This window comes from Balaenoptera borealis, assembly GCF_965194805.1.
Source record: "Balaenoptera borealis genome assembly, chromosome: 4".
NCBI lineage: Eukaryota > Metazoa > Chordata > Mammalia > Artiodactyla > Balaenopteridae > Balaenoptera > Balaenoptera borealis.
This window is the reverse complement of record NC_138861.1, coordinates 73,851,422-73,866,530: the sequence shown is the minus strand read 5'-3', so window position 1 is coordinate 73,866,530 and position 15,109 is coordinate 73,851,422. Positions and strand designations below refer to the sequence as shown.

General features: G+C 43.7%; 1 protein-coding gene across 4 annotated transcripts in view; it reads left to right on the top strand.

Annotated features, from left to right (window-relative positions):
- Nucleotides 1-15,109, top strand: part of LOC309627851 (RE1-silencing transcription factor-like) — a gene marked incomplete at its 5' end in the record, with an annotated part of 40,433 nt that overhangs the window by 11,132 nt on the left and 14,192 nt on the right. The window contains 3 exons of one of the 4 annotated variants that reach the window (XM_082390120.1): nucleotides 4,170-4,266; nucleotides 5,102-5,302; nucleotides 10,278-11,181. In XM_082390120.1, coding sequence (XP_082246246.1) covers nucleotides 10,287-11,181 — 895 coding nt within the window. Of the gene's footprint in view, nucleotides 1-4,102; nucleotides 4,267-5,101; nucleotides 5,303-10,271; nucleotides 11,182-15,109 lie in introns of those variants that run through there. The other 3 variants (XM_082390121.1, XM_082390119.1, XM_082390118.1) reach the window with 3 other exon arrangements.

Sequence of the window (15,109 nt, the reverse complement as noted above, 5' to 3'; positions counted from 1 at the left end):
CTGCGTTGGGTCTTTGTTGCTGCGTGCGGGCTTTCTCTAGCTGTGGCGAGCGGGGCTACTTTTCCTTGCGGTGCGCTGGCTTCTCATTGCGGTGGCTTCTGTTGTTGCGGAGCACGGGCTCTAGGCGAGCAGGCTTCAGTAGTTGTGGCTCGCAGGCTCTAGAGCACAGGCGCAGTAGTTGTGGTGCACGGGCTTAGTTGCTCCACGGCATGTGGGATCTTCCTGGACCAGGGCTCGAACCCGTGTCCCCTGCATTGGCAGGCGGATTCTTAACCACTGCGCCACGAGGGAAGCCCAAGATTCAAATTTTAACAGAATAAAAAGCACCTTATTGCTGTACAGCAGAAACTAACACAACATTGTAAATCAACTATATTCCAATAAAAACTAATTGAAAAAAAAATCACCTTAGACTTCTAAGCTGCTGAGAATTTTAGCCATCAATAGTGCAACCTCTTCATTTTACAGAAGAAAGTCAAGAGCAGTGATTTCTCAAAGCAACATAGGGAAGGAGAAACCGTTCTCTAGCCTATCTGGCCAGTGCACTGTCTAATCTGTTGCCGGAAAAATGGGGCAGGAGAGGATGGTCATGTCCCAGGTCCCCGGTGAGTTCCTGGGACGGGTGCCAAGTGAGGGTCCTTGGCTTCTCGAAGGAAAGAATTCAAGAGCGAGTAAAGTGAAAGCAAATTTGTTTAGAGAGATACACATTCCATAGATGGAGTGGGGGCTGTCTCAGAAGGCTAGAGGCCCTGGGGTGTGCAGGTGTTTACTTTTTATGGACTGGGTAATTTCAAAGGCTAACAAGTGGGAGGAATATTCTATCTATCTTGGAAAAGGGGCAGGGATTTCCAGGAATCGGGACACCACCCACTTTTTGGCCTTTATGGTCAGCCTTGGAACTGTGATGGCACCTGTGTGTGTTTCATTTAGCATGCTAATGTATTACAATGAACATATAATGAGGCTCAAAGTCTACTGGAAATCTAATCTTCTGCCATCTTTGGCCTAGTAGGTTCTAACCCGTTTCTGCCATATCCTGATCTTCTTAATGGTTATATCATTCTTTTAATTGTTGTGCCCTGCCCCCTTCCTTTTCTGTCTCAAATCCATCACAACTTTTGTTACCGTCACCAAAAGTTTCAGAATAAGATTGTAGAGAGCACAAAGCAATATTTTAAGTTACTGTAAGTTATTGTTAAGTTATTGTAAGTTATTGTTAAGTTATTGTAAGTCACTGTGAACTAAATGAGAAATGGAAATTGTGCTGACTCAGAGAACACAAATTTCAGAGCCAGATTTTAATCCCTACAGGATCAGTTATATCTGGAGGAGACTCCTGGAGGTGCAAGCTGGAAATGTAGGGAAGAATGGGAGAAAGGTCCCAGGTATTCGTCCAATGTTACCTCTTTGGCTGGTGATAGTGATAGTGGAACCATAACGTTTCAACATCAGGATGGAGATGTTGTACCCTAATTTTTAATCAACACAAACCTTGAGTAAGATGTAACATTTAAAGTGGATTATTGAACTTCTGTGTAACATTAAAAAGAGCTCAGTCAAATTGAGCTCTTCCTAAAGAAAAAGCAAATCATGGTCAGGAATAAAAAGCATAGAAGCTCAAAACAATATTTAACCAAACTTATGAAGTGACTCTCTAGAGAAAAATATTACTAAGAACATATGATAATTAAAAAATTTTAAATGATGAATTAAATTTCTGGGAAAGAATCCATGGGCTCAGATTTTAAAAACCAGAAATCAGTGACAGTTTAAAGTCTTTATTTTGCAGAAGATCTTAAATTTTGGATGCAGCAAAGTAATAGAGAGCTTCTTGAAAACAATTAATAATTAGTTTATAGAACCAGCTTCTCCATGGAAAGTTTCTATTGATTTGTAACTTGGCTTTGAATTTGACCTGTGGCCTTCATGTCATGATAATTTGGGTCACTCTGAATATGCCATCTCTTGAACAAGGGCCTCCGCTAATTTTAAATGAATGCAGCCGCTGATGTGCCATTCATCTATTTGCATCACAATATGTGGGAATAAATTCCCAATTAATAAAACATTTCCAGTAAGCAGTCAGACTGAGGAATGAAGGACATTTATCTAGTAAGTTTAAAAAGAGATGTTGCCTTTTTGGACATGAAAAAGGGAAAGAATGTTAACATTTTTGAGGGCTTTGATAGAGGACAGAATTGTTCCCTGGGCTACAGCATCTAAAAAACCCATGCATCCTCAAATTAGATTTTAGTTTAAAAAATTTTTTTTAAAGTGAATAAATGTAGAAACGTTTGAGGAATTCCGTGGTGGTGCAGTGTTTAGGACCTGGTGTTTTCACTGCCAGGGGCCCGGGTTCCATCCCTGGTCAGGGAACTCTGATTCCTGCAAGCCATGTGGTGTGGCCAAAAAAAAAAAAAGTTTATTACCAGGCCTACAAATGTTTTCTTCCTTCTTTCCTTTCTTCCTTCCTTTCATTCTTTCTACACTCCCCCCACTCCCCATTCTCTGTCTTTTTTTTTACCGGTCCCTTCTGCATTTTTCTTTTTCTTTTGGGATCAATGAAGGTGAATACTTCTTGATTCATGGGGAGAGTTTGCATTTGATATTAAGTATCAAAACCTTTGGTGGTTAAGCACCATAGGACCTTCATTCCATTTTGCATCTGACATTGCATTAATTAATAACATTGTCAACAGTTATGAAAAGAGGTCTACTGAGGAGTAGACCAGAGAGTCTGGAAGCTCTCTCCTAAGAGAAGAAAGTGAAGGAACTTTAAAGAGAAGGAACTGGGGGAGCCTGAGAAGGAGGTAGGGAAGTCTCAGGTAGGTTTTTGAGCTTGCTGTTTTCACTGTGTATAATGTTCCTTCCCTTATTTTCTACCTGTTGAAATTCTCCCAGTTCTCAAGGCCAGATCAGATAATCATCTACTGTGACGTTTCTAGATCCTCTTAGTTAGAAACTATCTCCCTCCTCTAAACCCCCAAAGCACTTGCTGCTACCTACCTCTTTTATAAAACTGCTGATAGTCCAACTTATCTAGATCTGGGTAGTCAGGACCTCGAATGCCACACTAAGGGGTTTAAGGGAGCCATTCAGTTTCTGAGGACAGCTGCTATTTAAGACATCTAAGGCATTTCTGGTACAAAAAGAAGGGAAGGGGGCATGAAACTACTCTCTCTCTCTCTCTCTCTAGCATATTACTATGTACCAGGTAGCATGCATGGGTTACCCCACTTTATAAACGTGGAAGCAGGTTACTCTCCAAAACTTGCTCAGGAAGCAGCCTCCACGTCCTCACCACCCTCTATACCCTCTGTAATCTGAGGGTAATTGCTAGCTACACTGAAATAGTGCTTTGAAGGCTCAGCAATGACCTTCCACGTCTAGGGACTTGTCCCCTCTGTCCTCATTCTCACAATTTTGAATCCACGACCTTCCTGAAATATTTTCTTTTCACAACTCACTAACTGCGTTTTTTTGGCTTACAGTTTAAAATTTGGAAGGCATTTTTTACGTAGAAGCTTAAAACGAAGCTTAATTAGTTAAGGGTGGCGACTTGAAGAGATTCTGAAAGGTATTTTCAAGCACTTTAGACTTGAAAGGGAGGATGACAAAGCTTATACATTTTTCTTTTAACAGTGCTGTTCTCATGCATGCACGCCAGGGCTGGGAGTTAACTTTTCTGATGTTTATGATGGAAATCAAGAAAGGGAGGCGGGCTCGCTTCTCTTTAGACCTAAGGGTCAGAGTTGGGGGTCTGGGGAGGTTAGGGTCTGCTATCCGTGGGCGCGGCCCCAGCACTGCCGGGGCCCAGAGCAACCTCCTTCATCCAGGGGCGGGGCGCGCCAGGCGGCCACGCGCGGGGGCGGTGGAGGGGGCGTGTCCCGCGGGCGCGCGCGGGCGGTGGAGGGGGCGTGTCCCGGGAGTGGCGGCGGCGGCGGCGGCGGCGGCGCGGGCCGGGTGCGCGGCGCAGCCTCCTGTGTTGGAATGTGCGGCTCCCGAGAGCTCACGGCGCAGGAGCAGAGCAAGCGCCGCCGAGGCCCGGGGCCCCAGGCGGCGGCGGCGGCCGGGACGGCAGGGCGAGAGCCGGAGGCCTGAACACTCTCTGCAGCCCCTCTCCTGGGTCTTCGTGGGCCTCGACTGCCCCAGCGTCCAACTTTTCCGCCCTCTCCCTCCCCTCCCCCGAAACTCCAGCAACAAAGAAAAGTAGTCCGAGAAGGAGCGGCGACGCGGGTCGTCGCCCCTCCTCGCCCAGGAAGGCCGGTAAGCGTGGCGCGGCCTGGGAGACGGTCGGGTGGGGGCGGCGGGCCGGCCGGGCGGTCGTGGCGGCGGTGGCCGCGGGAGGGGGAGGGCGCGGAAGGACGCGGAGCGAGGCGCTGTCCAGGGCTGATTTGCAGATACTGTGGCTCCAGCGGTGGCGGCCGCGTCGGGCGGGGACTGGCGTCTGAGCGGGATCGGGTTACACCGTCGCGGTCCGGGGGCTGGGCCGGGGTCGTTGGTGGGGAGCGGCGCGGCGCCGGGACCCCCTCCCCAGTTGAGGCCGGGCCGCCGCCTCCGCGCGGGCCCGGGCGTCCCTGGGAGTCTTGTCGGGAGGCCAGGAGCGGAGCTGCTTGGGGCCCTAGTTCTGAAACTTCCTCTCGTGCTCCTCCTGCTCCAGGTCTCGCCGCAGCTCCTGGCCTGCCGGCGGTCCTCCCGCCCCCTCCCTCTGCGGCCTCTCCCTTTCGCCGGAAGGCGCCGTTGAGTGCGGCCGGGAGGGTTGAGTCAGCTTGGGGCTCGGGCGGTTCTGCCAATGGGGCTGGACAGCGATTTCTGCGCTCGGGCCGCCCCGCCGCCGGGGCCCTCTGCGCGGGGCCACCTAGCCGCCGCCGTCGGCGGGGCCGGGGCGCGCGTCCCGCGGGGCGCCGTGGGGGAGTGAACCCGCAAACTTCCGGGGCGCGGGGGGGGCCCCCTCCGGCGCTCGGGGCCCGGCGCCTCGGGAGGGCGCTCGCGGCGGCTCCTCGGCCCCCTGCGGAGGGCGAGCCTGGGGCCGGCGAGCAGCCGGGACGGCGGCGACGCGGTAACTTTCCTCCCTCTTCCCGGACTCGGGCGCGCGGGCCAGGAGGCGGCAGCCTGGACTGGGGAAGACTTGGTTTGGCCCAGCGGCACCCCGAGTTTGCCCGTCTTGCAGTCTTTAGTTGGGGAGCCCAGGGAAAGGTTCAGGACGAGTGTGGCGGCAACTGGTGTGTCAGTGGTGCAGTGAGCGGGCCGAGCCGAGAGGAAGCGAGAGCTCCCGAGTTTGCAAAGAGCTGCTTTGTGTTTGGTACGTATTTTGAGAAAATGGCCGAATGCCTATTTCAGTTAGGAATGCCGCCGCCGAGGCAGGCGCTGGTGGCAGCAGCACGTAGGAATTCGCGCAGCACGTTGGGCTTTCGGACTGTGCTTGGACAGTCTTCCCGACCAACGTTAAAATCCCTTTGGGGATGGTAGTTAGGGTTTGGGAAGAATTAGAAATTAGCGAGTAGTCTGGGCTGTTACGTTAAACCCTTGGACAGCGTTTGCTTTGTGTGATGGCATTTGATTCCAACTTTTGTTGGTACCTATGACTCAACCGGTTTGTGTTTATGCACTTGGGTGAGACGGATTACTTTTTGCATTTTGGGTTTAACATTTTTTTTTTTAGCCTTTGCCACCTATTTTGCTTTTTCTAATTTGCAGGAGAACACCTAATTTGAGAATTACACCTTTTAGATTGGAAAGTAGCGTGGTTAAGACAGTTTATAAAAAAACCCCAACACGTTTTGAAGGTGATCTTGTTATGGCTCCGCCAGACAAGTGGGCCAAGTCAAGCGCAATGCAAGAAAGTTACTGATTTGGAGATGAGTTGTCCAATTATTTTATTAGGGGATTTGAAAGTTTCTGTATTTTCATTTGTGTATTTTTGAATACACCAAATTTCCCTTTTCACAGGAAGAAAGGTCCATAACTTTTGTTTACTTTGAAATAGGTCATCATCAAAAAAAGAAACTAAGTGGTACTTTAATGGTACTAAGTACGTTTTCAGAGTACATTGGACCCTTGAACAACAGGAATTTGAACTGTGTGGGTCCACTTATATGTGGATTTTTTTTTCAAGAAATATACTGGAGGGCTTCCCTGGTGGCGCAGTGGTTGAGAGTCTGCCTGCCAATGCAGGGGACACGGGTTCGAGCCCTGGTCTGGGAAGATCCCACATGCCGCGGAGCAACTAGGCCCGTGAGCCACAACTACTGAGCCTGCGCGTCTGGAGCCTGTGCTCCGCAACAAGAGAGGCCGCGACAGTGAGAGGCCCGCGCACCACGACGAAGAGTGGACCCCGCTCGCCGCAACTAGAGGAAGCCCTCGCATAAAAAACAAAGACCCAACACAGCCATAAATAAATAAATAAATAAATAAATAAATAAATAAATAAACTGGAAAGTTTCTTAGAGATTTGCAACATTTTGAAAAAATTTACAGATGATACACATAACCTAGAAATATCGAAAAAATTTAGAAAAAGTTACCTCATGAGTGCATAAAGTATATGTAGATAATAGTGTATTTTATCATTTGCTACCATAAAATATATATAAATCTAATAAAAAGTTAAAATTTATCAAAAATTACACGAACACAGACCACACATGGCACCATTCTGGTCCAGAGAAATGTATACAAATGTAAAGATGCAGCAGTAACTCATAACTGCATAATATTAACTGTAGTCCATACTGTAGTACTGTAATAATTTCATAGCTGCCTCTTTTTGCTATTTTGGTGAGTGCAAGTGTTGCAGGTATTCCACTCAAAACGTCTTGTGAGTCTAATCATTTCTGGGTGAGCAGTTGGTCTCTCCAGTAAATTGTGTTTGCAGTAAAAAAAAAAAAAAAAAAGGTCACCTCTCGCAGTTCCTGAGTGTTTTTCATCGTGTTTAGTGTGATACCAGAAACCTTTAATAACACCGTGGGACCCATATGAAGTGCTCTAGTGATGCTGGAAATGCTCCCAAGAAGTAAAGTCATGACATTAGAAGAAAAAGTTGAATTGCTTGATATGTACCATAAACTGAGTTCTGTAGTTTCTGTTACCCGCCATTTCAAGATCAATGAGTCCAGTGTAAGGATTGTTGTAAAAAAAGAAAAGGAAATTTGGAAACTGTCTCTGCATTTTTGCCAGCAGACATGAAAGACTTGCACTTTTTCGAAATGCCTTTCTATCTCATATTGAAAATGCATCTTTTACGTGGGTATAGTATTACTATAAGAAAGGCATACCTATAGAGTCTAATATGATTAGAGAAAAAGAGAAGTTATATGACAACTTAAAGCAAAAGGAATGTGAAGTTTCTAAATCTGGAGAATTTAATGCCAGCAGAGGATAGTTTGGTAATTTTAGAAAAAAATATCAAGATACCAGAACCGGCTTTGAGTTCCCAGATGCCATGAACACAATTATTAAAGAGAAAGGCTGTATGCCTAAACCAGGTTTTGAACACAGAGAAATGTGCCCTACTCTGGAAAAAATTGCCAAAAAGGTCATCCATTAGTAAGAAAGAGAAGCGAGCATCAGGATTTAAGGCTGATTGAAGACTAACATGTTTTGTGCAAATTGATTTTTTGATCAGGACTTCTCTTATCTATAAAGCTGCTAAGCCCACTATCCTTTTTTTTTTTTTTTGGCCACGCCATACGGTTTGCGTGATCTCAGTTCCCCGACTAGGGATTGAACCTGCTCCTCGGCAAAAGCCTGGAATCCTAACCACTAGGCCTCCAGGGAACTCCTGAAGCCCACTATCCTTAAAGGGAAAAAAGATAAACACCAGTTGCCATTATTTTGATTGTACAACAAGAAGGCCTGGGCAATGAGAACACTTTTCTGGATTGGTTCCATCAGTGCTTTGTCCCTGATCATGAAGTACCTTGCAGTAAGGGACTGCATTTTAAAGTTCTTTGGTATTGGACAATGCCCCTGGCCACCTAGAACCATGAGTTCAACATTGAAGGTGTCAAAGTGGTATACTTGTCCCCCAACACAACGTCTTTGAATGAAGCCTGTGTCGAGGTGTTGTAAGGACCTTGAAGGCTCATTACATGTGGTACTCTATGAAAGGATTGTCAATGCTATGAAAGACAACCCTGATAGAACATCATGAAAGTCTGGAAGGATCACATCATTGTGATAGAAAAAGCTGTGAAAGCCATCAAGCCTAAAACAATAAATTCTTGCTGGAGAAAACTGTCCAGATGTTGTGCATGACTTCACAGGATTTACGACAGCCAATCAAGGAAGTCATGAAAGAGATTGTGGGTATGGCAAAAAGATGGGGGGGGGGGGCGGTGAAGGGCTTCAAGATACAGATCTTGGGAATATTCAAGAGCTAATAGACACCATACCAGAGGAATTAATGGAAGTCAATTTGGAGATAAGTGCTTCTGAGCCGGTGCCAGCTGATGAGGAAAAAGACATGGAAGAAGCAGTGCCAGAAAACAAATTGACATTAGACAGTCTGACAGCAGGGTTCCTTTTGTTGAAGACTACTTTTGACTTCTTTTATGACTTGGACCCTTGTGTGATACAGACACTAAAACTAAAGCCAGTGGTTGAAGAAGGATTGGTACCCTATAGAAACATTTTTAGAGAAGTGGAAAAGCAAAAAAGTCAGACAGAAATTAAGATGTATTTCCCTCAGGTTACACAGAGTGCCGGCCTCTTTCCACTTCCTCCACCTCTTCTGCCTCTGCACCTCTTTCTGCCTTCCCTTCCACTTCCTCTACCTCTTTCCACTCTGCCACTCCTGACTCAGCAAGACCAACCCCTCCTCTTCCCCGCCCTCCTCACCCTACTCAACTGAAGACAGAAGGATGAAGACCTTTATGATGATCCACTTCCACTTAATGAATAGTAAATAATCATGCCATTCAGTTAATAAACTTATCTGTTGGGTATGTGTGTGAGTGTCTTGTGAAAATCTAGTACTCGTATAGCAAGAGCTGGGAGACATTGTGTCATCATCGTCATTACCTAAGTATTCATTGTGTGCAAAACTTGTACAAAGGTATAAGGTCATATTTAATATGAAGTTAATAATGTATTAGTTTTTCTACTGCTGTATAACTTTGCTTTTAAATACTTACATTAAAATACAGTATGCCTCTTATAATTTGAGAGCGTATCAGCCTATCATCACATGTATGCAGTTTTTTAAAACAAAACAGTATTTCCAATACTATATTATGAATATGCCTTATACTGTATGCTTAAAAATTTTGTGATTCATTCATTTGCATATAGGCTAGGCTACTGTGAAGCAGTCCTATTGATTACAATAGACTACCATAAAGCAATCATATTGCTGCTGCTTCTTTATCAGTGCATTAATCGTTATACCTGTAAATAAGTATGAATTTCTTTTTCACATTATCTTTTCTCTTTTGATACCTAGTGTTAGTAATACGTATAACATCTACAGTATTTTGCATCATATAATACAATATTGATAAAGATACTGATAAGCGCAATTCATCTTGTACACTATTATATAATGCACATAACATACAAAATATATGTTAACTGATTGTTAATGTTATCCATAAGGCCTCTGGTCAACAGTAGGCTATTGGTAGTCTAGTTTTTATGGAGCCCAAAGTTACATGCAGATTTTTAAATGCACTGGGGGTTGGTGCCCCTAACCCTCTTGTTCAAAGGTCAACTGTAGTTTATTCTTTTGGAGTTAGTTGAGTTCATATGAATTTCAATTCACTAACTATAGGCTTCTGCTTTTCAGGCTGTTTGTACTTAATAAATGCACAGGTAGCTTTTGGATTTTTTCCCCTTTCTGATTCAGACCAGTAAACTTTTGAAGGGGGATTTGAGAGGACAGCAGTTTACTGTTCATATACGGAATTTAAAATAAAATTTTAATTAGCACTAAAAATGAAGGTTACTTATATTTTTCCACTAGAAAAAGTAAAAGTGCTTGAGCGAAGGCAAGCCAGTGGTAGACCTAGTAGATGGATGAGTTGTGTCAAACACTTGATAGAATTTTTTGTAGGGGGTCATAGAAATTTTTTTGATGACTGCAGTAAAGAGAATTTGGAATTACAAAATATTGTAAAGGCTTATTTTCAGTAGTTAATGAGGCTGATTGAGTTTAAAGATTATATGGGAAAATGTATTTTTTTAAGTTACGAAGAATTACAGTGATATTGTGGTTTTAGAACAGTAAAAGTTGTGTTTAAACTGGTGCTTTCATGTTATTTGTTTTGTTTTGAATGCAGAACACCGTTATGGCCACCCAGGTAATGGGGCAGTCTTCCGGAGGAGGAGGTCTGTTCACCGGCAGTGGCACCATGGGCATGGCCTTGCCTAACGACATGTATGACTTGCCTGATCTGTCCAGAGCTGAACTGGCTGCGCCTCAGCTCATCATGTTGGCAAATGTGGCCTTAACTGGGGAAGTAAACGGCGGCTGCTGTGATTACCTGGTTGGCGAAGAAAGACAGATGGCAGAATTGATGCCTGTTGGGGATAACAACTTTTCAGATAGTGATGGAGAAGGACTCGAGGAGTCTCCTGAGGTAAAAGGCGAGCCCAGTGGGCTGGAAAACATGGAACTGGAGAGTTTGGAACTCAGTGTTGTCCAACCACGGCCTGTGTTTGAGGTGTCAGCTGCCTCAGAACCGTACAGCGCAAATAAAGATCTTCCTCGGGAAACACCTGTAGCAGAGGACAAATGCAAGAACTTGAAGACCAAGCCCTTTCGCTGTAAACCATGCCAGTATGAAGCAGAATCTGAAGAACAGTTTGTGCATCACATCCGAGTTCATAGTGCCAAGAAATTTTTTGTGGAAGAAAGTGCAGAGAAGCAAGCCAAAGCCAGGGAATGTGGCTCTTCCACTGGGGAAGAGGGAGATTTCTCCAAGGGCCCCATTCGCTGTGACCGCTGTGGCTACAATACCAATCGCTATGATCACTATACTGCTCACCTGAAACACCACACCCGAGCCGGGGACAATGAGCGAGTCTACAAGTGCATCATTTGCACGTACACCACAGTAAGCGAATATCACTGGAGGAAACACTTGAGAAACCATTTTCCAAGGAAAGTATACACATGTGGAAAATGCAACTATTTTTCAGACAGAAAAAACAATTATGTTCAGCATGTTCGAACTCATACAGGTAAGAGGACCTATCTCGTTTATAAGTGTACTCTACCCCCCAAATGAAACACTTTAAAAATGTGAAAAATTTCAAACATTTCAGAAGTAAAGAGAATGCCCTGCTGCACCCATGGGTCCCCATCCCCTATACTCAACAGTTATTAATATTTTGTCATATTTGGCAATTCATTTTTTTCAATAACAGCTTTATTGAGATGTACTCCACTCCCACACAATTCATCCATTGAAAGTTAGAATGCATTGGTTTTAGTGTGTTCACAGACTTGTGCAGCCAACACCACAGTCAATTTTAGGACATCTTCACCCCAAAAGGAAACCCCTCTCAGTGGTTGCTCCCCATTTCTCCCCAACACCCCTTAATTATTCACTTTTAAATTGACTTTCATTAAGGGGTCTCATTTTTTTTTTTTTAATTAATTAATTTATTTATTTATGGCTGTGTTGGGTCTTCGTTTCTGTGCGAGGGCTTTCTTCTAGTTGTGGCAAGCCAGGGCCACTCTTCATCACAGTGCACAGGCCTCTCACTATCACGGCCTCTCTTGTTGCGGAGCACAGGCTCCAGACGCGCAGGCTCAGTAGTTGTGGCTCACGGGCTTATTTGCTCCGTGGCATGTGGGATCTTCCCAGACCAGGGCTTGAACCCATGTCCCCTGCATTGGCAGGCAGATTCTGAACCACTGCACCACCAGGGAAGCCCTAAGGAATTTTTAGAATTTAAAAAAAAAAGGAAAATGGAGAGAACTGGGAAAATTTCAGTTTTGTTGTATATTTCCAATTTTTTATGTATACTTTTTTTTTTAAATAGGATCTCTACTTTTTGCCATTTCTTAATTTTTTTTCTTATAGTGGTTTCGTTTCACTTAATTACAGTCTAGGTGACTAATTTTAATGGCTGTATTTTATATACTTCATCATTCATTACTGAACTTTTTCTCCACATTAAAGTTGCTATTTCCACAATAAGGTTATGACTTACATAGCTAACATTGGTTGTACATATCTCATTTCATTTTAGTGTTAAACTTATTTGGTCTTAATACATTTTTTATTTAAAAAATTTTTTTATTTATGTGTTTTTTAAATTAATTAAAAAATTTTTTGGCTGCATTGGGTGTTGGTTGCTGCACATGGGCTTTCTTTAGTCGTGGTAAGCGGGGGCTACTCTTCACTGTGGTGCGCGGGCTTCTCATTGCGGTGGCTTCTCGTGTTGCAGAGCAGATGCTCTAGGTGCGCGGACTTCAGTAGTTGCAGCACGCAGGCATAGTAGTTGTGGCTCGCGGGCTCTAGAGTGCAGACTCAGTATTTGTGGTGCACAGGCTTAGTTGCTCCATGGCACGTGGGATCTTCCTGGACCAGGGATCGAACCTGTATCCCCTGCATTGGCAGCCGGATTCTTAACCACTGCACCACCAGGGAAGTCCTGGCCTTAATACATTAAAAAAAAAAAAATTTTTATTTATTTGTTTATTTTATTTTTGGCTGTGTTGGGTGTTAGTTGTGGCATGTGGGATCTTTCATTGCAGTGTGTGGGCTTCTCTCTAGTTGTGGTGCAGGGGCTCCAGAGCGCGTGGGCTCTGCAGTTGTGGTACACGGGCTCATTAGTTGGTGGAGCTCAGGCTCAGTTGCCCTGTGGTATGTGGGATCTTAGTTCCCGGACCAGGGATTGAACCCACGTCCCTGCATTGGAAGGTGGATTCTTAACCACTGCACCAGGAGGGAAGTCCCTGTCTTAATACTTTTAAAAAGCTTTTTCCCCCAGTATTACCTAATTTGTGGTTTTTTAAAAGAAAAAAATTTCAAAACAATTTGTTGGTGTATAAATAGAAGGATAGTATTTTGATTATGTAAATTCTGAGAGTATCAGTGGTATTAAACGCATGGTTCTGAAAATTGTATTTATGGAAAAATTAATACATCTAGTGCTGAAGAGCAGAGGAGATAAGAAGTGATCATCAGCAGGAATCGCTTGTTTCTTATTTCTCACTTAGGTAGCCTACTTTTCAGGTTCACTTAGTGGGTGTCTTATGTTCCTGTATTGAGTGCTCAGTGTTAGGTGCTTTCTTCTACTCTCTGCTAATCTTCAGAACAATTTACTGAGGAAAACTGGGTGTTTACTGAGGGAGAACTTCAGGCTTGATAGCCTAAAGTGATGTGCCCATGGTCACATACAACCAAGATTCAAACTTCTGAGTCGCTTTTTATAGGTAATCATCACGGTAGGGGGCTGAGGATTTCCATTTGAGTCTTCAATCAAAAGAGTTTTCATTTTGTGGTTTTGATATCTAACCAGTTCACAAATTTTACTTTAGTGCATTCATTTTTTGTTTTTTAAACGTATTTATTTATTTATATTTTGGCTGCATTGGGTCTTCGTTGCTGCGTGTGGGCTTTCTCTAGTTGCAACGAGCGGGGGCTACCCTTTGTTGTGGTGTGTGGGCTTCTCATTGTGGTGGCTTCTCTTGTTGTGGAGCACGGGCTCTAGGCACACGGGCTTCAGTAGTTGTGGCGTGCAGGCTCAGTAGTTGTGGCTCTCGGGCTCCAGAGCGCAGGCTCAGCAGTTGTGGTGCATGGGCTTAGTTGCTCTGCTGCATGTGGGATTTTCCTGGACCAGGGCTCAAACCCGTGTCCCCTGCATTGGCAGGTGGATTCTTAACCACTGCGCCACCAGGGAAGTCCTCACAAATTCTACTTTAAAAGATGACGTTTTTGCCCATATGTGTGACTGATAAATTACTAGCGCTTCTAGAGTATTTATGCCTATTTTGGTGAGTTGCACAGGCAGAAGCAATTTGTTTCATTACGAAGAATTTAAAGGTAAATTATCCTTAGTTGATCCTTCATGTTAATCTGTAAGGGTATCAAATTTTTTTTCCGTTAACTTCTTTTGGTAACAGCTTGACTGATACACAATTGATGTACCATACAATTCACTGTAGATTGGCCTGTTCTGAACATTTCATATCAATGGAATCATCTAATATGTGGCCCTCAGTGGCTACCTACTTCCACTTAGTATAATGTCTTCAAGGTTCATCCATGTCCTATGTACAGTACTTGTTTTCCTTTTACTGCCAAGTAATACTCTCTTGTATGGGTAAGCAACATTTTGTTTATCTATTCATCAGTTAATGGATTTTTGGATTATTTCCACTTTTTGGATATTATGAGTAATGCTGCTGTGACCATTCATATACAAGTTTTTGTGTAGACATATGTTTTTATTTCTCTTGGGTAAATATACACCTAGAAGTGGAATTGCTAGGCCATATGGTAATTATGTTTAATCATTTGAGGGACTGGCAAACTGTTTTCCAGAGTGGCTGCACTGTTGTACAGTCCCACAAGCACTGTATCAGGGTTCCAAATTCTCCACAACCTAACAAATAAATGTTAACATCTGTTATTTTGATTATAGCCATCTTGGTGGGTGTGAAATCTTCATCTCACTGTGGTTTTGATTTAGTTTCTCTCGTGGCTAATGATACTGTGCATCTTTTCATGTGCTTATTGGCCAATTATGTATCTTTTTTTACAAAAATACATTCAACATTTTTTAAGCTATCTTAGAATTCATCCAGGCTAAAGTAGGCATTCTGTTACCATGAGCTATTTATGTCTAATCTATAGTACCAACTAATAACAGCTGAACAGTTATTAGGAACACATTTCACACTTATCACCACATTCTTTTTTTTTTTTCACTCTGTCTATTCCTTTCCTTGTCCCATGTTATTAAATACATCTATTACTGTAATGTATAATATAGAGAAAATAATAACTGGTGTTTATTGAGGGCTTTACGTGCCAGGCACGGGTTGAATGCTCTACATGTATTATCTTAAATTCTCACAATTCTAGAAAATGAAGGTAGTGTTACTGTTATAGATGAGGAGGCTTGCCTGAAGTCATACTTATTATCTTGTGGC